Source organism: Vollenhovia emeryi, unplaced genomic scaffold (genome assembly GCF_000949405.1).
Source record: "Vollenhovia emeryi isolate VEMERY1.0 unplaced genomic scaffold, V.emery_V1.0 DF939168.1, whole genome shotgun sequence".
NCBI lineage: Eukaryota > Metazoa > Arthropoda > Insecta > Hymenoptera > Formicidae > Vollenhovia > Vollenhovia emeryi.
The window spans coordinates 1,350,759-1,374,513 of record NW_011967198.1 but is presented as its reverse complement, the minus strand read 5'-3'; the positions used below and the strand labels follow the sequence as shown (position 1 = coordinate 1,374,513).

The 23,755-nt window shown below is 40.9% G+C and overlaps 4 protein-coding genes and 1 pseudogene across 5 annotated transcripts; 4 read left to right on the top strand and 1 right to left on the bottom strand.

Annotated features, from left to right (window-relative positions):
• Positions 1 to 404: 404 nt before the first annotated feature.
• On the top strand, positions 405 to 10,975 carry LOC105564167 (nuclear autoantigenic sperm protein). Its single transcript, XM_012016362.1, has 3 exons — positions 405 to 594; positions 7,722 to 8,456; positions 8,633 to 10,975. The coding sequence occupies exons 2-3, from the start codon at positions 7,722 to 7,724 to the stop codon at positions 9,281 to 9,283; spliced, it is 1,386 nt and encodes a 461-aa protein (XP_011871752.1). The 5' UTR covers positions 405 to 594; the 3' UTR covers positions 9,284 to 10,975.
• On the bottom strand, positions 2,649 to 7,104 carry LOC105564166. The gene is made up of 5 exons (XM_012016361.1): positions 6,870 to 7,104; positions 6,349 to 6,573; positions 4,508 to 4,615; positions 4,230 to 4,367; positions 2,649 to 3,701 (listed from the first exon to the last, which is right to left on the bottom strand). Exons 1-5 carry the CDS (start codon positions 6,946 to 6,948, stop codon positions 3,442 to 3,444), a joined length of 810 nt encoding a protein of 269 aa, XP_011871751.1. The 5' UTR covers positions 6,949 to 7,104; the 3' UTR covers positions 2,649 to 3,441.
• A 96-nt stretch (positions 10,976 to 11,071) lies between the features above and the next one.
• On the top strand, positions 11,072 to 14,476 carry LOC105564161 (probable tRNA (guanine(26)-N(2))-dimethyltransferase). Its single transcript, XM_012016355.1, has 2 exons — positions 11,072 to 11,319; positions 11,660 to 14,476. Exon 2 carries the CDS (start codon positions 11,676 to 11,678, stop codon positions 13,227 to 13,229), a length of 1,554 nt encoding a protein of 517 aa, XP_011871745.1. The 5' UTR covers positions 11,072 to 11,319; positions 11,660 to 11,675; the 3' UTR covers positions 13,230 to 14,476.
• Positions 14,470 to 17,161, top strand: LOC105564162 (annotated as a pseudogene).
• A 1,017-nt stretch (positions 17,162 to 18,178) lies between these two features.
• LOC105564163 (alcohol dehydrogenase [NADP(+)] A-like) lies at positions 18,179 to 22,790 on the top strand. 2 transcript variants are annotated; one of them, XM_012016356.1, is made up of 8 exons: positions 18,179 to 18,276; positions 19,454 to 19,597; positions 19,885 to 20,052; positions 20,480 to 20,596; positions 21,246 to 21,437; positions 21,655 to 21,852; positions 21,927 to 22,075; positions 22,503 to 22,790. In XM_012016356.1, exons 2-8 carry the CDS (start codon positions 19,526 to 19,528, stop codon positions 22,543 to 22,545), a joined length of 939 nt encoding a protein of 312 aa, XP_011871746.1. In that variant the 5' UTR covers positions 18,179 to 18,276; positions 19,454 to 19,525; the 3' UTR covers positions 22,546 to 22,790. The 2 variants fall into 2 exon arrangements, with proteins under 2 accessions (XP_011871746.1, XP_011871747.1); XM_012016357.1 differs by lacking the exon at positions 18,179 to 18,276 and adding an exon at positions 19,246 to 19,336.
• The last annotated feature ends 965 nt before the right edge of the window (positions 22,791 to 23,755 follow it).

Below are 23,755 nucleotides of genomic sequence, written 5' to 3'. Positions count from 1 at the left end.
TCCTGAACTAGTGCACACTGGTGCAATGAGTTGGAATGAGAGGTAACCTATTTGTTTTATTTTAACTTATTGCACTAGTTCAGTAATAAAGAACAGGCCTTAAGCCCGCTGCAGACGATGCTATTTTTCCTGCTGGATTGCTTGCAATCTAATAAATTACTATCGTTGCACCATTCAGAACTCAGGATTCCTAGTAATTTACTAAATCGCAAGCAATCCAGCAGGAAAAATAGCATCGTCTGCAGCGGGCTTTATATCTTTTATCTCCGCTCAAAAACGAACACACTTTTGCGCCGTCGCGATGGTAGCGCTGCCGCGGCGAATCCCGCATTTAATCTCGCGGGCTCGATCCATCGAGTCGGCCATCTACGTCAAGTATCCGTCATCGATGACCGTTCGCCGCCGCCGCCGCTGCCGCTGCCGCCGAGTCCTCCGTGAAGTTAGCCCGCGTACCGGTTACGCGTTACGCTGTTCGCGCGTGTAATAACGAAAATTACCTGTGTCCTCTCGTCCGCGTGCCTTCTGCGACTCGATACATCCGAGGACATCGACCCGCGGAGGTAGCACACCACTGGTCTTGTGAAATCGATCGAGGTACGTTACGCGTCCGCGACGTTACGTTGTTGTCTCGCTGAAAAAAAAACATACGCCTCGCCGTTACATCGAATGCCGACCGAATCTTGGCTGGTTTCGAGTAAATCCTCCCCTTTCTTTTCTCTCCTTGGCGATTCCTAAATGTCTCCGTAGAATTCGCGGACTTGGGGCAGGGGGCGGACAATTAAAGAGGGCGAGGAGAGAGAGAGAGAGGGGAACACGCGTTTTCGCGCTCGCAGTAACATTTATTTTCGACTGCGTGCGACGTTGTTGGAACGTCGATATGGTAAATAGAAGTTGTCGACTGCACCTCGCTGCGCCTTCTGCACTCGACGTGGGAGAGGTCGCTCGCGATAGAGAAGGAGAGAAGGCGGGAGAGTCTGAAAGAGTGCAGAAGGTGCGAGCGTGTTCTTTGACAATTGATGACGGAAGCAAGATCTTTTGGTCGGAGGATCTTTTCGCTGGGAGGCTGATAATGAATATAGTCTTCTCGACGGCGCGCTGCGCCGTTGACGGGGACGCTTTTTGAGGTTACGTTAGATCTGTCGTATCGACAGAGTAAGCGCGCGGAACTGCGATTTTCGCACACACTCTCGGCACATTCGGCCAAGCAGTGACTTATCCAAGTGAATTTGTTGTAATTGCACGGGAATTTTGCTAAAAGTTCTCGACGAACTTTGAGGACTTGTTTTGTTTACTTTCTTACCAAAATAACAAAGATACTTGTTTCCTCAAAATTTTAAGGTTGAAATATGAAATTCGGACGTTGATTCCCTCGCACACAGAGATCACTGATTCGACAGTTTAAGAGAAAGAGATATTTATAATTGCACGTTTTTATATTTATTTATATAACATCTAATATTTGAATCAAATAAATGTTAATATTTAACTTTAAGTAAATGCATGCCGACTTTCGATGCAATTCGATTCAGTTTTTAGTAGGAAACGTAAAAATAACCACGTGAAACGTTCACTTTTATTTATTTTATATCGCAACAGAACTGCGATATTTTGCGAAGCGGTACTCGAGTTCAACCCTGCGCGATTTCTCGCGATGTTTTTATCGCGGTCAGTTTCGATGTAACAAACTGATATCGCGTGACAAAAGTACAATCGAGAGCACGTCCTTAGAAAAATTGCGGTGTCTCCCGCCGAAGCGTCGTGCGCACAAAGATTTTTTATTTTCAATTGGAGAAAATGCAGCTCGCTTTCATGCGGGATATACATATACTGTGCGTAACACCGCGTCGTCTAGTCACTAGATGTAGCAAAAATAAGCTCTTTGCTGGAAAAAAAGTGTATGCTATACAGGTTGAGAAATTAAAAACCCGTATCAGATACTAATCTTAAGTTTACTAATCTTGCGGTTAACGGTGTTTGCTCTGATCGATCAAATTTCAATCTAATCTCGGTCACAATCCATAGTCTGATACGGGCTTAAAGTGTAATGCCGATTAATTTCTCGGAATGCTGAAATCGTACGGATAAAATATATCAAGTAACAATTGTACGATTCTCAAGAACATTCAATGGCTATGTTATTTTTTTCCCGGGAGAAATTAATGCGTCACTCGCACTTTGTGCATCTCGTTCCTGTATACCGCTTACATTTTTATTTTAGGCCGATTCTACATTGGTCACATCGTAGTGTCGCAAGGGTCGTGGACTGGTTCTAATTCAACGCCCATTGATCGAATTTATAATTTGCGACGCTTGCGATGCCTACGATATGCCTAACGTAGAACCGGCTCTACGGCCGAATCAGACTGGCAATTGCTAACTCTGATTGGATTGGGATTGTCGATTGTCTTTTAGCCAATGAGAGCCGATTAAATCGCTGGCTGCTTTGCACTCATTGGCTAAAGGGCAATCGTCAATTCCATTTCAATCCGAGTCAACAATTGCTAGTCTGATTTGGTCTTTGGGCATTACAAACGTGCTTATTGTTCTAATCGTAAGGCGTTCGGATTACATTATAGGCACAAGGAGCGGAAGGCCGGACCCGGCAGGCATGCAAAATGGTTTATTTGTTTATATCTCCTAGGACACAGTAGCGAGAGGTGGAGTCACGCATTGAGTGACGAGCGACGTGACTCCACCTCTCGCGTTGAGTGACGAGCGACGTTGGCTACCTTCAACAATTGATATTCTTTTATATTTTAATATTCGATTTATTTACTGCAAGTAACTAAATCGCTGAGAAAACAAGAAATATACCTAAATCGAATAAATCTATGTATACACACGATAAAAAGACACGAGGTGTAACATTCTTACTGATTTTCTCGCGGTTGACATTCTCGCCTAGTGATTCTACGAAGCGTCGATTAATCGTTTGTACGCTCTAATCAAATCCTTTTGTCTTCTTGACGAACTCATGTTCCTTCAGTTGGAATATTTATGCAAACGAGATCAATTATAAATAGGCACCGGGAGATGGCTGCCTTCGAGGTGGTCATTTCTGGACTCAACTTTCTCAAGAAGTATCGTCCAATTTGCGATCCTTTTCAAGGTTTCGATTCCTGGGCGTGAAGAATATCCTAAATCTCGGAAATTCATGTTCTTGGAATCTAATTAAGTGTAATGACTCAGCGGACACTCGAGATTAATTAAGTTGGCGCAAACAGTTCGTCGTATCTGCCTAGAAGTTAGAGCGCGCGGTCTTCGAGAACCGTATGAAAATGTCTCTCTCGCGAAGGATTGAAGCAACAGCTCGATCGCGGAACAAATCTCCTGCGCCAACTCGACGCGTCGATCAGCAAAGTGTCGCCGAAAAGGAGCGCGGTGCACCGAAGTATCGTGACTCGCGGAAACGACCTTTTAGACCTCGAAGGCGTCCCATCGCTACGCTATCATGGCAGCGATCGGGCTGAAGCGCATGATCTTGCTGAGGAGGATCCAGGCCACCGACGCGAGGGCACAGAGGGTGACTCCACCCCATCCCAGGTCCATGCTCCACGCGGTGGTGACTCTCCTGGCCTTCAGGACGCGGAGAACAGGCATGCCGATCACGCCGTCCTCGGGCCCGCCCGCTATTGGCTTGGTCCCGCGGTCCTGGACCCTCTTGAAGTAGATGATCGTGAGCGTGAACAGCGCGAACGTTGCTGGAACGAAACCAGCGATTCTCCGCTTACACGCCGCGTTGCTCGATAATGTCTATTAGCGGATTCGGTTGCTTGCACTTGTGAGTGCACACTAAGGCTTGTTTAGTCAGGTTTTATATTTAAGAATCGTCTCAAATATTTCTTGAAATATTTTGTAGCCAGTAAAATGATCTGTATAGCATCCATACGGGTCATTTTTCGGCTAAATACTCTTATAAAAAAATCGACTATAAACTGGCCTTACCCTAACATTACGTTTGTCGTACGACAAATTTTTCATGCGTGTTGATTGGCTGCAGGATAGTAAAATTCTCGAATATCTAGAAATGTTCTATTCAGCAGCCAATCAGCACGCTTGAGAAATTTGTCGTACGACAAATGCAATACCCCATCGCGTGCGCTCAGTGCGCAATAGTGCAAGCAATCGAATTCGCTATATGTCATACGTATATGACAGAGACTTTTTATCCTGGTAACATCGTACTTGAAATCTTGGTGGTCTACCAAGTGATTGGTAGATCATTTTACCTGCAAGGAGGTACATCACTCCTGTCACGAGGACGGCCGATATCTGATGCCTGCATAGTCCGAAAAATCCTATAAATGCAGCGCATCCTAAAATGATCAGGCACACCAGGGCGCACGAGATACTTAGATTTTGCATTCCTGGAACAGAATATTGGAGCGATTAACCAACGAGACTCTTGATAGATATTTAATTCGTGGAAAGATAGAACGGTTTATTTCACCGACGAGTGAAACGCGTTATAGAAAGAAGCCAAGGCTGCGCTTGAATGTTCACTTACGATTTTGCCAAACTCCGCGCGTTTCCTCGTGCGCCTCACTCGGCGACAAGTGATTGACGCATCTCTTTTGCGGGAAACCCACCTGACTTAGCAGCTGTAAGTCTTCCTCTGAAAGAACACGATTTGCCGATAATTTAATCTCTCTTTACCGTACAAATAGATAAAATTATATTTGAAAAGTTATATTTTAAATTATTCAAACTCAATGCAGGGAAATAATTCTAAAACTTATTAATTTATTTGCCATTAAAAGGAAGTTTATTAAAAGTTTTCGGTTCTTTTCAGCGTCCCGCGGATTCCGATCGAGGGAATACAGCAGAAGGAAACAGCAATTGCTTACTCTACAATGCTCTTTACGTCTAGAAACATTCTATTTTACATTTCTATATATTTTATACTTAACTTTGTCTTAAATGCCTGTTCAATGAGTATTCAGCCAAAAAAGTAATCCGTATGGATGCTATACAGATCATTTTATTGGCTACGAAATGTTTTAAGAAATATTCAAGACGATTCTTAAATATAAAATTCGATTCGCTTATACAGGCTTCAAAAATTTGTCGACAGTGTATTGTAAACGTACAATTTATTAAACTGCACAAATTTTTTAAGCGTATTTATTAACTGACAAAGTAGAATGACTCTAGACGCAGGCTTTGGAGAAATTGCCGAATAACAAAGCCTATGTGCGTACTTCTGATGCATCCTTTGATTTGATAGTAGGAAAACTTTAACACCTTGGCCGTGATTTAAATGTCACGTGGCGCAGGCAGTGCTAGGCGCACTGCTTGGCGTGTTCGGACCCTATGAACGTAATTCCAGTAAAAATAACTGAGTGAGACAACAACGACCCCGAATTCTTCAAGTACCCTTCAAGGTTGCACCCGTTCGATTAAACGAGAAGGAATATAGTGAGCATCAGTTGCGGCATCAAGCGTCAAAATTACTTCAACGTTCCGTTAGACAGACTCTTTGCCTAATCGCGTCTCTTAATATTGAGCATGCTCTAGTTCTATTATATTTTTCTTACAGACTTTTTATCTATTTAATCTATTTGTCAGTTTCCATCGCGTAGAACTTGGCGAGGAATTGTTACATTTTAAAGCAACGAATAATGTCTAGACAAGAGTTTAATAATAATTTTGGAAAAAAATTGACGGTGTTTATCGTGTTTCGCGAAAATGCAATAAGCATCTCATGCTGGAATTGGGTAGATATTACCTCGGCTATATTGCACGTACACGTGACTATATTTAGATGCCACCTTGACTCCGGCCGGAGATATCGAACCGCCGAATCGCACGATTCAAGCACAGAGTATCTATACGATTGCGTGACCGTGATCCCTGCTTTTTTCCGCGGATTTGAGCAACACCGTCCTATTAGACCCAAGCCTCGTTCGTATGCCGATTCATAAGACCGATAATGTTTCTATCGGCACGAGCGAGAAGGCACGAAACGTTGATCGTATCCATATCTTAATAAGATCTTAGAGAGAACGGTCTAACGTTTGCATACATCTACGAGCGACCGCTCCAGTAATTTTTATATCTATCTTCGTAAAGAAAATTTCTTTCGGTTTGTGTTTCTTTTCAAAGGTCTACTCATGATTGTCTACGACAGTAAAAACTTCCGAAGATAATTACAAATCATAATCACGACTGAAATCGGCGGGACTGAAAGCTTCCGCGATGATAATTTAAACGAGCCGCGGAATAAGCTGGAAACATTTCGCCTTCACAATGGTGGATGATGTATTTAAATCCTTAGGCGTGTGCGACAAAGATATGTGCGGTCTTAGGTCTAAGTTTAACGTTCGCAAAACCGCGAACAGCCTGTACCTGACAATGAAACACACATAATCCAAATCCCGCTGTGCATGGGAACTAGGAAGGAACTTTTGGCGACGCGATGCTTATTTCGATGATTAATGGAAGACTCCAGCCTTGCGACCCGACCGTTCATGTACCACGTGAGATTGACGTTCGCGTGGACCAGGTCCTCCTTGTTCCAGCTGATCTCCTCCCAGTGATCTGACATTATCGCGCCGCACAGGAGCCCCGTGGCTGAGAAAGGACAAAGGAAGTCGCAGTTATTGGGATGCTCGCGTTTCTGTCGAGTCCCGGCTCGTAATAAAGCTTTCTCTTCGAAAAGAAAGCGGCGCGAGGACCTCCTCGAAATGTTAGTAGAAGCCAAACAGTTCAGAACTGCGTAATTTTGCCCTCGACTCTCCAACGAGATACATCTTCCACATCAGCTATTGGAAGATGTACGTTGACGGAGAGACCGCGTTGATCTTTTTCACACGGTTTGAGACGGATGTCAGTCTCCCCCGGGAGCCGGCGACCTCTCGTCTCGTTACCTGCGACGGTCAGCACGAGGGTGACGAGGAGGAAGACGAGGCGCGAAGCGGGGCCCCGGGGCACGCGACTCGGCTCCATCTGCTCTCGGACGGCGGCGCCCAGGGCGACGCCTCCAACGCGACGCTCGCGTCCCCCGACTCGTTACTGCCAGACGTGCACCCTTGGAACCCGCATTCTCTCTCTCTCTCTCTCTCTCTCGCTTTCTCTCCCCGGCATCCTCGCGATGCGGACGCCCTCCGCCCTTCCACGTCGAAGCGCTACGACGAATCGACCCACGCGGACGATTACCCGGTCTCTCTCCTTCCCCACTCGCGGATGCTGCGGATGTCCACTTTAGCACCCATGCACCCCTTCGGAATCGTTCTGTCGATAGAAACTGAATTGAAACGTTGTAGATTGAGATTACAAGGCGTTGAAGGTCGAAGACTGATAGTAATTAGACTCGTGGACAAAATTAATTCCAACTTACCACGATCGATGCTATCTCTTTCGAAGTAAGAGCCTGGTTTGCGTCTCTATATACGTTCGCTTCGCCAATACTTTCTTAATACATTTAGCCCAGAAGTATTTATACACGCGTAGTCTGAGCCTAATGCCGCACATACGAGTCCGTCTTGTTAAACCCAGTTCTTTTCTCGCGACGCTGTGAAAAGAATGTGGCTTATAGGAAGAGATATGACGTAATACAGACTTCCTGCTTGTTTACAGCTCTAAGCGGTGTCCTTTGTCGCCGCTAATTGATCTTACCTTTCGACACGCCGCGTGCGTCGAAATTTCTCGCTCTCGTAGCCAATCCCAAAAGATAGTGCAACTGACGTTACATGAGAACTCTCCCGTTCTTTGTTCCTCAGATGGCCGATGTATCGGAGGAAGTGCCGATCAAGGATGCTGCAACGGCAATCTCTCAGGGCAAACGCCACCTCCTAGTGCGCGATTACCATCTCGCGGTGACCGTCCTGGCTCATGCCTGCGAACTTGTCGCCCAGGAGCACGGAGAGACCGGCGACGAGTTGGGCGAGCTCTACCTGCTTTACGGACGAGCCCTTCTGGGCCTGGCACGCGAGGAGGCGGGTGTGCTGGGAGGTGGTGTGCCCGGATCCGAGGAGACCAGTCAGGATGAGCAGGGCGAAGAGGAGGAGGAGGAGGAGGAAAACGAGGAGGGAGCTGTAGCAGAGGGCAATCATGCTACGGAAAGCCCTTGCACATCGAACGGCAAGGAGGATGATAAGGAGACAACGGAGAAAGAAACGGAAAAAGAGGCGGAGAAAGAAACGGAAAAAGAGACGGAGAAAGAAAAGGAAAAAGAGTTGGAGAAAGAAACGGAGAAAAAGGATGAAGATCAGAAGGAGCTGAAGGACGCAAAGGCTGAAACGGATAAAAAGGCAGAGGAGTCCAATAAAACAGTCGAAGAAAAGAGCAAGGTCGAAGAAAAGAGCAAGCAGAGGGAAGAGATTCCTGGCTGTAGTCGAGATTTTGATCTGCAGAACGGCGAAGCTTCTTGTAGTGGCCTAAACAGAAGAGACGAAGACGAGGATGGAGAGGACGTAGAGAAGGAAAACGACGAGGAAGAAATCAACAATCTACAGGTGATTTTTACTTTGTCTAATTATGACGTCAGGGTACCTCATTGAGTTTCTACCGAATAGTATACCTTTGTTTGTTGTCGAATTTATCCAAGTTCAATTGTTAATTTAATATTACTCGTTGCTATGCTTAAGTATTGAGTCAATTATAAATGATTCCAACGGACTTCCGTTTCTAGATCGCCTGGGAAGTCTTGGAACTGGCGAAACTGGTGCTAGTAAAACGCGGACCACCGGGCTGGAAGTTCTTGGCTGAGGCCTACCGCCTTCTGGGCGAGGTCTCGATGGAAGGCAGCAACCACGAGGGCGCACTGATCGACTTCAAAGCGTGCTTGAACCTACTGGAGAAGATGACTCCTCGTGATCATCGAGCGATCGCCGAGATCCATTATCAGCTCGGATTGGCGCACGCAATGGCGAACAACTTTGACATCAGCATCGAGCAATTCAACCAGGCGTCCGCGCTGCTGGAAGCGAAGATCATGCATCTCACGACTTTGCAGGATAATCCGCCCCAATCCGACGATCCCTTCTACACCGTCGAGGGGGAGATCAAGGAACTGCAGGAACTTCTTCCGGAGATTCAAGAAAAAATCGCGGACATCAAGGACCTCAAGAAGGAAGCGAATGTGATCAAAGAGATTAAGGAAGAAAGACTGAACGGGTGCTCTAGTGACGGTGAAGCGAATGAGCCTTCTGGAAGTGGTAGTAGTACGTCCAAACCTGCTAGCGATATATCGCACCTGGTAAGAAAAAAGCGCAAAGCGGAGGACGAAGCGGAAACCGCTTCCCTTAGCAAGAAGCCGATGCCGGAAAAGGATGTGGCGTGAAAAGTGCGAGTATCTGATTTTCACGATAATTAGAGACTAATCTGAACTCTGATGAAGCTAAGAAATGTTGATATTTTTCTCGATAATGTAGAAGTGGTATTTGCTGATGTATAAAAATTCAGTGTTTTCTACAGAAATGACAGTCTACCAGTTGGTGAATTTCCAGTGTAGATATCAATAGAAATAATCCGTTTAGATCGCCAGCAAATGATATACATTCAGAACCCGCCATTTCAAATCGCCTTATGATATCATAAACACGAGCAGAACCGTTTTGTAATCACAGTTTGTCGCGTATCGTCAAGAAAAATATTTAGTGTTTTTCCTTATAACGAGAAGTGTTTGCTACTGTATGAAACAATGTGTTCTGATGAGAATCGTCGATCATCGATCAGAATCAATCATTCCCAACATTTCTAGTCTAAGTCAGAATTTGTCAGAAGTTAATATCCACGTTTGAAGTTTAAAGTCCTCTCTTTGCGATATCGTAAGTTGAATGGAATCGTTTTCTGACTCGAGTAACAGTTTACATCAATAATATTTAAAAGGACGAATCTACTAATTAACAACACTAGACTTCGAAAGTATATCATTTTTATCTTGTATTAAGTAGACACCTGTCGCATATCCGTAATTTGTTAGACAAATTCTGTTGTATGAAAATACGTTGAATGTTCCCCCACGTTCGCCCAATGTTAGAAGAGCTTGAGCTCTGAGTTTTAAAGTTTTTGAGTAAAAATCGATACGATTTAAAAATATTCAATGTGTGTGTGTGCGCGCGTGTGTGTGTATGGAGCGTAATCGATTATAATGTCCTCCCCCGATTTTCGCGAGAGAAAGACTGTTGTTAAAGCGTTTTTTTTCCATTTTTCCTTTGGTTTTGTAGATAGCCCTCGTTAAACGTCGCTGCAATCTCTGATTTATACTCCAGCAAATACGTTCGTACGTTAAGCGAGAAGGGTAACTCCTTTTATTCCGTTTTACTCAATGATAATCGGTTTGCGGTCAGCGATCGAGCCTGAGTTCTCGAGAATACTGCGTGTACGCGAACGCATTCTTTAATTCAAAGACATCAGGGAAGCTATTGTGGAACTATTCGGACAGATTTCTTATTAGAGACGACTGATCTACTCCGGACATTTGGACAGCGCTCAAAATGATTAGAAGATCTTGCGTCTCCATGTCAGATTTCTTCGCACGATTCGAGAAGACGTCGCTAATCTTCAACGTACAATTTAATCAATTTCGAAAAGGATCCAAATGTTAGTCCAAAAAGACAGAGGTAGAAATTATTGCGGTTCCCCAATACGACACAAGTCCATACTATTTTTTTTTATGTGGTTAACGTACTTCGGTTCTCTTGACACACAACGTCCAGGATTTTTCTTCTTTTCTCGCGCGCTATGGCCCCGTGTGATTTCTTTTCCCCAACCATGTATTCTTACAAATAACTTTTTAACGACCTTTATTATATATCGTTACGTCAATTTCTTTTAGGATAAGTCCATAACAGTTCCCGGAATAGGCTACGATGTATTTATTCTAGTTTCTAGCTGCGTAGCGGCAGACACACATCCCACACACATGGTACTTGTTTTTGAACTGTAGATATAAGAATTCAAGTAGGAGTTAAGTGATTTGTTTGTGTACGAATATCACGTAAATAAATGTTGAAGCAGTGCTCTTTTTTTTTAATCCGCTCTGTACTTTTCTTTCAAATCCGTCGCGCGATGTTGACACGACTTTATTTTTTACCGACGTCCGGTAACCCACGTGTCCGGCTCGCGGCTTCTTCTTTCTGTCGGAAGAGCGTCGGCGCGTGGACCCTTTTTTTTTTGTTTTCCCCTCTACGGGGACGCCATCAACCATTAGGTTATTTAACTGGACGCGTGGACCTCGTTGATTGAGGTTATCTCGTTGAGGACAAACATAAGCTTTCATCTTATTGTTGACAATTTGGTTAATCAAAGGACACAACCTGCGAATTCAGTACTTTCGAGTGCCGCGAGCCTTTATACGATTTTACGAAAATAACGGTAAATTAAGTTACAATTTTACATCGTGTCTGTGTACTTTTTGATATTTATTTGCAATATCTTAATATCCATATCTGAGAAATAAACTGTTGTAACTGCAACATTGCCGATTTTAACATTTTCATCTCCGCTGAGCGCTCGAATTAGCGGTTTTATTATTTTTTAACAAAAGTGTTCGAATAAACTTTAGAATATTGTGAAAGACAGCTTGTACAGATGCAAGTTGATTTCGAGGTCTCCTGTATACGTTTGCTAAGTGTCGGTTACGACACGGTTGACTTCTCAGGTACAGATATGTATTTGTATGTATAAACGTATGACGCATGTTTATACATTTTAGTATTACGTATACAAGTATGGATGACGAGCAATGCACAAAGAAGCAGAAGGTCGAAAAGGTCGTCACTAAGAGCGAGGGGAAGGCGCAGATATTTGTTACGGAGAAGGTGTTTTATAATCCAGTTCAGGAGTTCAACAGGGACCTCAGTATAGGGGTGCTAAAGATATTCGCGAGGGACAGAATCAACAAATTGTCGGAGAAGGACGTTAAAGTCGGGACGCCGCGCGACGCGGAAGGCCGGAAGGGAATCACTATATTGGAGGCGCTGTCCGCGACTGGTTTGCGTAGCATACGGTACGCCAAGGAGGTGGAGGGCGTCCGGCAGGTGGTTGCGAACGACATTTCCGAGAAGGCGGTGGCTAGCATCAGGCAGAACGTCTTGTACAACGGGGTTGAGAGTCTGGTGACGCCGCACTGCCAGGACGCGTCGCTGTTCATGTACGAGCACAGGCGAAATCGCTTTGACGCAGTCGACCTGGACCCGTACGGCTGTCCTTCGACGTTCCTGGACAGTGCGGTGCAGTGCGTGTCGGACGACGGCATGCTTCTGGTCACCGCCACCGACATGGCTGTCCTGGCCGGCAACGTTCCGGAGACCTGTTACTGCAAGTACGGGGCGACATCCGTAAAGTCCAAGTCCTGCCACGAGATCGCGTTGAGGATATTGCTGCAGTACATCGCGAGCACCGCGGGACGCTACGGGCGGTACATAGTGCCGTTGCTGTCTATAAGCGTCGACTTTTACATCAGGGTGTTCGTCAAGGTCTTCACGAGCCACGACAAGTGTAAGGAGAATGCGAATAAGATTGGGATGCTCTATCAATGCAAAGGATGCAAAAGCGTAAGCTTCCAACCGTTTGTGACGAGGAAGTCTCCGAAGAATTACAAATTATCGAACGCACCCGCGGTAGACAAGCTGTGTAAACATTGCCAACACGAGCATCAGATGGGAGGCCCGATATGGCTGGGTCCTCTGCACGACCGTGAATTTGTGTCGCGACTGTTGAGCAACTTGGACACCATGGAGTTGGGCACGTTGAAGAGAATGGAGGGCGTCTTGACCATGATACACGAGGAACTGGACACTCCTTTGTATTACAATCTGGATTCCTTGATGTCTACAGTCAAGTGCCACGTTCCGCCGATGTTGACGTTTAGATCGGCGTTATTGAACGCGGGATACAAGGTGTCGTACTCGCACGCGAGTAAGATATCCATCAAGACGGACGCGCCGAACGACGTTGTGTGGGACATCGTGCGCGCCTGGGAGAAGGAGCACCCGGTGAAGCGGGAGAAACTGGCCGCGGATAGCCCGGCCGCGCGGATACTCAACGCGCCGTCCACGACGGACATCTCGCTCGCGATGCATCCTCTCGCTAATCCGATCTCACGGCAGAGGCATTTGTCTCGCTTCCAACAGAATCCCACCGTAAATTGGGGGCCTGGTGTCCGCTCGAGGACCAGGGTCGATCTCGAAAATACGGCGGAAGATTCGAAAAAAGTGAGAAATCAAAATAAAAATAGTAAAAAGAAGTCTGCTATGGTGGAACGGCAGATGGTACAACAATAAGAGAGATTTCGGTCAAACAGTATTACAGAAAGCGTTTCAGATGTGACAAATTGTATTGCAATGAACGTGTTATTGCATCATTGCCGATAGGGAGATCGTTGTATACATTTTCCTTCTCGTCGTGTGCTAAAAGTCTGTTGTTAAAATGTCTATTTCTACATTGTTAAAAACTATTTTGACTGAAACTTGGGTTCTATCTTTTTATCGTTTTCGTCGTGTTCTCCGATATCTTTGTAAGGCCTGTATAATGGATTACGTTGGCTGCTGGTACGAACTTATCGTCGAATGTAATTTTCAACATATTCGTCAACGCGTCAATTCTCTACCATATTGATCCACTTTTCTCGCACTAATTCTCACGCTTCTTCAAACCTCTTACATTTATTTCGACGGGCGGGAACATGCGCCGGCCGGACTTCGTAATGATCATTTCTGTATTTAACTTATGAAATTTCTGCTAGAGATTTCGATTAAGCAATTCTGCGCTGACTCCGATTAACGTTGGTTGTTGAAATAATGGAAAAAAAAGAATATCCAGGTGATGGTGTATTACCGAGGGCGTACACACTTTCCAAGATACATAAACCAGATATTCCATTAAGAATCATTGTCTCGTCACTGTACACTACTCTGTACAACATAGAATCACGTTAGATGATCGAAACGTTTGACTCGTTTTAAAGTTCTTTTATATACATTAAACTGTTATTATTTTTTCGCTACTGACACCCTGCGTTGACCCCTATTGCCCTCTTTGTTCCATAGACTTTATTGTTGAAATAACCACCATTTGTTTAAGTTCATCATATGTTCTGTAACTAGTCCGCGCTGCAAAACGATCGGTGGTTGCGCGAGGAGCGGCGATATTGGCTGCAGTATCAGCTCCAGTGGCATCAGTGTATGCTATTTGAATACTGAAAGCACATTTCCGAGGATCGACGGTTTTTCCTCCTCTGTCGATCATCGGTGCATTCGAAACAAACGTTGAAGATCACGTGCAGTTGAAAAGGAAACTCATAATTTTGCTCTCTTTGGTACCACGTCATGATATAATGTTAATTGAACACATGACATTTTTGCCTTTTATTTCTGAGTGGAATTGACCTGACAAATCAAGCTCAGATACCCAAGAAAGGATAAAAAAACTGAATGAATTGAGAGTGCGATAACTATGTGCATTTATGATAAATATTTTATCAAACACACGCATATATACAATATAAAACTGTATAAAAAATAATATATTGTGTGTGCATATATTATTGACATATTAATATGCTATTGTATATGTATATATGATTATATATTAAGCAATTTAATGTTTGTTGATGGTTGCTGCATACCACTTCCAACTATTCGTCAATGATCACTAGCAACACCAATATCAATTACAAAAGGTAAAAGTAATTTGTACGCTCAATGAATTTTAATACTTTGAACGGCTATGCTAAAGTAACAAATTAAAGATAGAAAAATCGCAAAACGAATGGCTTTTATAGGATTATTTGTATATTAACAATCGGGGAAAAGTAATTTCTTGACAGAGGCGAGCGAGTCGTATCCTTGTACATTTGTACATTACTGCATATTGTTATCTAAGGCTGTAAAACGCTGTCGCATTGTTGCGAACAATACTTGTCTTGTAATAAAATATTTTTTTACAAATTCCGTCATTTCACCGTTTCTTTACACTAAATTTGTTGTAACGTCCAAATCTTAGCGAGAAAAGGAGAAGATTGCGAAAGGACATGTATTTACTCGCAATTCTTTATGACACATTCACAGTTGAAACTTTTTCAAACATATATATATATAAATTTTACTTTGGAAAAGTATTAGGCATCTCTTCACTAAAACTTTCGATGATATACCTATGCGACTTGAGTGATTGACAAACTACGGCAGCGCAGATTACGGTTTTGAACAACGATATAAAGATTCCCGTACACGGCCTTGGCACTTTGCAGGGAAGCGTAAGTAGCAACGAAATCTTATAGTTTATTCTCACCAAGAAACTTTCTTGTTCTTTTTGGTCACTTCTTGGTATCATCTGCTGCCCAGAGACGAGAAAGAAACGGTATCTTCCTTTTAATGTCAGCGATAACGCGAAGTTCGTGGTCATTAACAGCACTGTACGCGCAAACAACTTGACTGCCCAGATAACAATTCTTGCGCGTAAATTTTGCTTGTCTTATGCATGCAAATTTGCATGAGATTTGCCTGAGTTTCATCCGTAATATATGTTTAGTCTGTGCTTTTGCACGCAAGTGGCTGGCTCATATATTAACGGATAATTTTGCGCGCAAATATCTATCAACTCACGTACAAAAATGGCGCAACAACACAAGCAAAATTCTATCAAAGTGCGTCGTCATAATGCCAGATGTTTGCGCGCAAAATGTTTACTGGGTGGTCAAAGCGGTTTCACTTTTTAACAATCTAAAACTCGATTCGATTTTGAAATGCACTCAAACGGTTAAACAGCTTGCGATGGACCAAACTCTTGCAACTGAAAACTACATAAATTCTTGTTACTGAAAATTATCTAAAAATTACGATGATAGTTTAATTTTCGAGAATATTTTCATTATCTTAGTTCTTTCTTCTTTCCTCTGCGCAAAAAAATCTTTGAATACGCATTTTAAAATTTTAATTTACTTCGATCTCGTTTTAGGATAATCCGAAGATCGTCGAGCAAGCTGTACATGATGCTGTTGATGTTGGATATCGGCATTGTGATTGCGCTTACATGTATTAGAATGAAAGGGAAATTGGTAAACTACAATATTACGCGAGAAGATTGCAACAGGGGTCGTGAAGAGGGAGGATCTCTTCATTACTACCAAGGTACGTTTGTGTTGTTCCATCGTCTGATCCCAACATATAATAAATCGATCGTATTCATTGTCAGTTGTGGAACACGTTTCATAAGCAAGACGACGTGAAATCTGTGGAGAACTTTGGTCTCGGCTACGTGGACTTGTACTTGATATACTGGCCCATATTTTATGCGGTAAACTCAATGTTCAAAGGCTTCTTAACGACTTTCAGAAGGTGTTAGACTATAACACAGTTGTAGTTAGATAAAAGTCGATTGTACTGTCATCACTGACACGTTTGTGTTTGCATAATGCAAGAGAAAATAAAAATAAATGTCGCACGATGGTACCATATATTATGCAAGCACGTTTCACGTTACGATAAAAATTATAATCACCGTTCCTGCTTACGTTCCCTAGTAGCACAGTGCATTAGTTAAACATTGGCTCAATACAACCAATGTTTAACCAATGTTTGGTCAATGCACTGTGCTACTAGGGTCGAAATTATTTTAGAGAAATGCCGACGGATTAATACCGGTGGACAAAAGCGGCGATCCGATATTTGGATACGAAGATTTGCGTGACACGTGGCGCGGCATGGAGGAGTGCGTGAGATTGGGCTTAGCGAGGAGTATTGGCCTCGGCAATTTCAACTCCGAGCAGATCGATCGCACAGATAAAGCCGGTGATGAATCAGGTGGAGTGTCATCCGAATCTGAATCAGAGGAAATTGCGGGAGTTTTGCGCGAGTCGTGACATAGCCGTCACAGCTTACAGTCCTTTCGGCTCGCCTAATCGGCCTTGGGCTAAGCTCGGCGATACGAAAATCGTCCTCGATACACTCGATGATCCGGAAATTGTAAATATTACAGCCAAGTACGGCAAAACTCCGGCGCGCGTTATTTTGAGATACTTGGTAAGATTTGCTATTATTAATAATAGTTCTATGCGACTACCGGATGTCTCTTTAATGACATAATCCTTGGCCAACTTAAAGGTGGTCGTTTCTTAGCAAAAGTATCGAGGTAATGATAATTTTCGATTTATAAGCGATTCCAAAAGAAGGGACTGTCGTAAATTAATTTCTGGAGAGCCAAATGAATGACAAAACGACGTTCTCTAATTAATTTCAATTTCAGGTGGAGTTCACTTTAAGAAAATTGCCTGATAGTATGCATGTCTAATGGCCCATTTTTTCACTTCCCGATAAAATTATCAGGAGGTTAATCTCAAGTTTTGGCCAATCACGTGCATGGATCTGGTAGTTATCTCCCGTTTAACTTTAACCGTAACATAACTGGATGTGAAGAAATCGGGCATAAAAGACATCTTTAAGACGGCATTAAATTGTCTTTTAGCACGACCATACAATATCGACAATACATATAATGATATTTGCAGACCACAAGAAATCCTATATTATGTATTCGCACAGGATACAATCTTTTCCATCTTAACTTCTTTATTCTCTCACTCTTCGTCCTCAAGAAACTGAGATTCCATATACATATAAACTGGTTTCCTATGTTCCCACTACCTGGTCTTCTAATTGATTATACACACGCAGAGTAGAAATAACTGGCAATTATGAATACGCATAGGAGCGACGACGTGAAGTATTTTCCACTTCAAGTATTTTTATTCTATGCAAACAGTGTTACAATACGCGCGAACAGTTAAAGAGAGAGTTAATAATAAAAGATTTAAGGCCCTAATAATGAATTACAGGAGCGCACTTTGATTGCGTTTTAATATTTAATTCTACTTGAAAATATTGCATGTCACGATTTAATATACATTTCGCAAATTGTAATAATTGTTATTAAACATGAGATAAATAAGATATGTTATCTCATTTATTCACAGCATATAATTATTCACAGTATATTATTCACAGTATATGATTCACAGTAACATATTGCAATACGGTAGATATCTCTTTAGTATCACATATCTAATCTAAAGTTAAATATGTTGCAGCAAATGATTAAAGTGATAGAAAATGGCAAGTAATGCCGTTTCATCGCACTTCACTCGTAAGTGTGACTTTTCGTTTTCATTGATAATATAATCGATTAAATAGATAAAATGAAAGAAATAGATAAAACTGTAGGCTGAATTATGTAATGTCCAACGAATAAATAGCATGCGAATGGAGGAAAGACAGTCATTACGACGTCGAGCGTGTGGAATCGTACTCGAGAGTGAACGTTAATATTGTGCTGGTAAATGAAATTTCTGAGTCATGTCGAATGTGTGCGAGACGGATTTTCTCATTTTTGAACAATCTAAAATATATATTTTGCAATAGCTTTTCGACTTAAAAAAAGACCGACAAATTCACTGTAGAGATACGTTTTGTGAAGTCGTGAAAATCGTATATATATCTTATCTATAAGTACATCTTATCATCTTTCGTAATTCCCTTTCCTTATCCATAAGAGACAAATAGAGTATCGCGATCTAAATCTAGAAATAGATTTCAACGATAAAAAATTACATTAATTTAAGTTTTTTTGGAAATGGTAAGTCGCCAGTGATAAAAGAAATACAATCAAGAATTAAAACGACCTGGGCTGGCAAATCTTTTTATTCAATAAAATTAAATTACTAGTAATTTATAATTTAATATACTATTAATTTACTAAATATACTAGTAATTTATAAGTTAATAAAATTAAATTACTAGTAATTTCATTTTATTGAATAAAAAGAATTGCCAGCCTAGGACGTTTTAATTCTCGATTGCATTTACATTAATTTACATCAATTTAACAAACGTGGCACGATGTTTCTCAGCCTCGAATTCAAGCAATTTGCAGCCAGCCGTTCGATAGAATGCTAGCTGAAACATACATAATATCATTTCATCGATTTTCTCATCTTAGGCTGCGTTCATCACCCGAGTCACCCGAGTGCTCCAGTATATCATTTTATCCTTGTTCACCGAATGTTAAACAAGGACAAAATGATACACTGGGGCCACTCGGATGTTTCCGAACGTCCTTGCTCAAAAGTGTAGTTGTATATATATATATACATATATATATCTCTCTCTCTCTCCCATCTCCCCCCTCTCTACTCCCCTCCCTTTCCTAACACACACTACTACATATCCCTCGAGCTATTATTATACATATATATGCTTGATACGACGCTACGTGGTCTCTCGGTGTTCTTCACATTGTGTTTACGTGTGCGTTCAGTCGCTATTTATTCCACTCGACGACTCTGCTGGTGACGAGTGTCGCAAGGTTGCGAGATAGAAGAGATTCAGTCTACTCGGTGCTTTTTTATTTCCAACGATAATTCACGCGTATATCATATTGCGTGCCTACCGACGTCGCGTCGCACTTAAATGACACCCAGATTGCTCCGTAATAATCAAGGACTCTGTTGCAGAGAGCTGGCCACTTCCTTCAGTTTTTCACACGCTTCCTGCTGTTTGCACCCACTTATCTATTTACAATAACAATGGCTGACATCCCGACAGTTACATTCTCGAATGGACACAAAATGCCGATGGTGGGCCTCGGGACCTACAAGGTATGTATGTCACGTGCAATAGAAGTGGGCGTATAATTTAATTGCATCGTCATCATGGATTGCGCAGTTCGCGCGAGTTTATTTTGAATTTCAAACGCACCTACTGCTGTGTCTGTCGAAATGAAAATCGATCCCACCGTATCCGCATCTGTACCAATCCCATTTACAATTCCCAACGTAACGATAGTATTTATTTAATGCTTTTACCGTGGGCTTCATTTTTCATTTGCTAAATCTGTTTCACCGAGTTATATTTTCTTCTTTTTCATTTTTGAAAAAAAAAACAGTCTCAGATGGGTGACGTGAAAAGAGCTGTTAAAGAGGCAATAGATCTCGGATATCGTCATATAGACACAGCTTTCTTTTATGGCAATGAGAAAGAGATCGGAGAAGCAGTTCGTGAAAAAATCCAAGATGGTAGCGTGACCAGAGAGGACTTATTTATTACCACAAAGGTGAGATCAATAAGTGGTTAGGTACAAATGCTTATTAAAAATAACTTTTTAGAAATGGTAAGTCGCCAGCGATGAAAAAAACATACAATCAATAATTAAAACGACCTAGGCTGGCAAAGAGGCTTTTGCCAGCCTAGGTCGTTTTAATTATTGATTGTATGTTTATTAAAAATGTTTGCAATCTATTAAAGTTTAAACGACTCATCCTTTATAATAGTAATTTTAATAATCAAGCTTTTTAGTCGACATTAGCCGGCCAGTGTTTTAATACAGAAAATTTATTGCGAAAAATATTACCTCAGCCAGGGTTTCAACCTGGACTTCTCGACTCGTTATCTATTTACTGGCAACTTAAAAGAGATTTCTATATAAAAATTTTAATTAAATATTCTGCTTTGTTTTAATCGTATTATTTGTCCCCTCGTAGCTGTGGAATACTTCTCACAAGGAAGAGCTCGTTGTCCCGGCCTGCAAAAAATCATTAGCCAATCTCGGTTTGGATTATATGGATCTCTTTTTAATTCACTGGCCATTCGCTATGAAGGTGAGCATTGACATCGACGTGAAGCAAAAATTTTATTTTCCTGGCTATAAAAACAACTCAAAAAGTTGCACGGCAATGGTTTGGTTGAAGATACATGTAACTGCACAGCGTTTACATGTATTGCGAAAAATACTACCTCAGCCAGGATTCGAACCTGGGACCTCCCTCAATCCGTGACGCCCGAATAAGAATAATTTACAGCACGGGGAAGGGGGGGGGGTATTGAATGCTAAATGTAGCCTCAGAAAAATGCTAAAATGTAGCATTTGAAATATAATTACAAATCGTTTATCGATTTGAATATGTGAACTTGCTGACGATAATAATTCCACTTGTAAGAAAACTGCATTATGTCCGAAAAAGAAATCGGCGCGTAGAATAAATGTGGAAAGAAACGGTATATAAATTCACATTTTTTAAATATAAGAATTACAAGTTGGGCTATCTTGCCTTATGACCCACATTGGCGCTTTTCTCGTATGTTGTTTAGTTTTAGTTAGGGGTCTTACTTGAAAGTTTATTGTTGAGAATATGATTATTAACAGTAAATTCTTATTCACGAGGGGATGAATATCTCGTGATCTTTCGAATTCTATGAATATTCTATGATCTGTCAATTTGTGATGTTCATCTGAATGACATCTTTCAGGAGGGGGATGATTTGTTGCCTCACGACGCTGCTGGTATTTGCGAATCGGATGTCGATTATTTGGAAACATGGAGAGGGATGGAAGAATGCGTTCGTCAAAAATTAACTCGCAGCATCGGAATCAGCAACTTTAATTCCGAACAAATTACCCGTTTACTTAAATCAGCCAAAATCGCACCAGTTAATAATCAGGTATGCGGGATCATCTAAATCGTTCCACAATTACTGCATTTTCTGACAACTTTGCGCTTTCGAGAGGATTAATTTATATTTTTTTGACGAATTAGTTTTCTAATTCTTATATACTTAAAAAAATGCTAATACTTTTAAAACATTTTAGAGGCTCTAATATGATTCATTATATTAGTGCCACAAGACTTATTATTGATGTCTAGAAATTCTGTTACAGATTGAAATTAATATAAACATAAACCAGGAAAAATTAATAGACTTTTGCAAGAAACACCATATCACGGTAACTGCTTATTCTCCCTTGGGACAACCTGGAAATACATCGGGCATCGACTTTAAACTAGGCAGTCCTGTAATGTTACAACTTGCAAAAAAATACAAGAAGACACCGGCGCAAATAGCGCTTCGATATATCGTATGTAATAAAGGAGAATTGGCAAAATTTTTTTTATAATTAAGAGACGTACACGTCAAATTTTACTTTCCTAGTATCAACTCGGAGCTGCATCGATACCTAAGTCCGTAACTGCAAGTCGAATTAAGGAAAACATAGAACTTTTTGATTTCACGTTGACACCCGATGACATGAACGCTATCCGTAAAGTCGGCACTGGAGAAAGGGTAGTGTACTTCGATGTGTAAGTATTAGAACCTGCAAGAACATTTTACGTTTTATCATATCTTCTTCTACTGTACAAATATTTTGGAGCCTCGAGATCTTAAAAAATTTCATTAAATAACATTTCCGCTTTGATTTTAGGCGGTATATAATTCGCGTCAGGATTCAAGACGAAAATTTCTATATACAATTTTATAATGCAAACTATTTGAGAAGAATTAAAATAACTTATGTAAAATATAGGTGTTAAAATACGTATGCGTATTTTAACCTATATTTTACATAAAGTATTATGATACATTATTGTACATTAAAAATATCTAACGCAAATTATAGATATTTAAAGTTAGAGCTATGATACACAATAAAGATGCGAATTACGACACATTATAAATTGTTTGCATGTGTTTAGTTTTCTCTAACAGTTTCCCGTTTTTATGTTGCAGTGCGAAGAATTTCAAATATTATCCTTTTAGCATTCCGTTTTAAGTGAAATTGGTGTGATAAAGAGAGGAGCAAGAAGAAAAAGAAAGAAGACAAAGAAAGATGTTATTTAATTTAAATATTTAAACAACATTTCTAAAATTACAAGGAGATTAAGAGGCAAAATACAAAGTAAATGTCACGGAACAATATCTAATGTATATCTACATATGTGCACAATACTTATTTTAATATATTTTGTTTTTTAAGGTTGTACTTTGCCTGAAATATAGTTTAAAAATATTTTCATACGCTATAATAGTTATTTCTTCTTATTCCGGCGGAAAATTCCATCGTTGTGAACTACTTCGTCTCGATTACATCGACTGTCATGTTTATAAAGTCACTATTGTTGCGCAGTATCGTTTAAGTATAGGCTTGTTTTCTGTTGCACTGGTGAACTAGTGCAATAAGTTAGAGTAGGATAAGTATATTTTTTCTCATTCTAGCTTACTGCATTAGTTCACCAGTGCAATAGAAAACAAGCCTTATATTTTACATCACATTGCTTATGTATCTAAAAATTTTCCAATTCAATTTTATGTAAAAGTTAGGTGTTTTGTTTCCTGTTTCATGCAAGACATTATATTCTTTGCGTCACGTTAAAAGATACTTTTTGAAATATATATTGTTTAACAATATAAAAGAATAATATTGATCTGTATAGAAAAACAGAGTAAATTATTGATAATTCAGTTTCTATCAAATAAAAAGAAGGTGTTTAATATTTAAGAATCTTGGAATAATTTAAGAATAATTTGTAAATACCTTATTCGATTTTCCAATTACAATGATAGAGATAACATAAATATTCGCTTGTTGTTTAAACATTTAAGATCTTAATACTGAAGTTAATAATATTTTTATCATACATTTACATGCTTCTTTGACGAAAATCTTCACCTAGCCTTCTGCTATTCTACAAATTTTAAAAATAAATGTTTGATCGTTAATAAAATTAAATATCCACCGATTTTATTTCTTCTAGAACATTTTTCGATAATTATTGAAAACTTGCAGAACCTATGCTACATGTGCTATTCGTATCACTGTGCCTGATAAAACAGAAACGAAATATACAAAATATTTAAGTAGCTGTAAGTAAAATTAGAGAATGATATACTTCGCGATAGCTTTGTCGCAAGCTATCAAATTACCACAACTTTGTCCAGCTGCTTTATTACGTTATATTATCGTGAATGAAACTTTGTTCCTC

What these genes read in the sequence shown, in the direction of transcription:
- LOC105564166 (XM_012016361.1), bottom strand. Translation starts at nt 6,948, where the DNA reads ATGGAGCCGAGTCGCGTGCCCCGGGGCCCCGCTTCGCGCCTCGTCTTC. An exon ending in CCTCGTGCTGACCGTCGCAG is followed by an intron (nt 6,574 to 6,869) that starts GTAACGAGACGA and finishes GTCCTTTCTCAG; the next exon opens with CCACGGGGCTCCTGTGCGGC. An exon ending in GCGCGGAGTTTGGCAAAATC is followed by an intron (nt 4,368 to 4,507) that starts GTAAGTGAACAT and finishes ATTCTGTTCCAG; the next exon opens with GAATGCAAAATCTAAGTATC.
- LOC105564167 (XM_012016362.1), top strand. Translation starts at nt 7,722, where the DNA reads ATGGCCGATGTATCGGAGGAAGTGCCGATCAAGGATGCTGCAACGGCA. An exon ending in AAGAAATCAACAATCTACAG is followed by an intron (nt 8,457 to 8,632) that starts GTGATTTTTACT and finishes TTCCGTTTCTAG; the next exon opens with ATCGCCTGGGAAGTCTTGGA.
- LOC105564161 (XM_012016355.1), top strand. Translation starts at nt 11,676, where the DNA reads ATGGATGACGAGCAATGCACAAAGAAGCAGAAGGTCGAAAAGGTCGTC.
- LOC105564163 (XM_012016356.1), top strand. Translation starts at nt 19,526, where the DNA reads ATGGCTGACATCCCGACAGTTACATTCTCGAATGGACACAAAATGCCG. An exon ending in TGGGCCTCGGGACCTACAAG is followed by an intron (nt 19,598 to 19,884) that starts GTATGTATGTCA and finishes AAAAAAAAACAG; the next exon opens with TCTCAGATGGGTGACGTGAA. An exon ending in TCGCACCAGTTAATAATCAG is followed by an intron (nt 21,438 to 21,654) that starts GTATGCGGGATC and finishes ATTCTGTTACAG; the next exon opens with ATTGAAATTAATATAAACAT.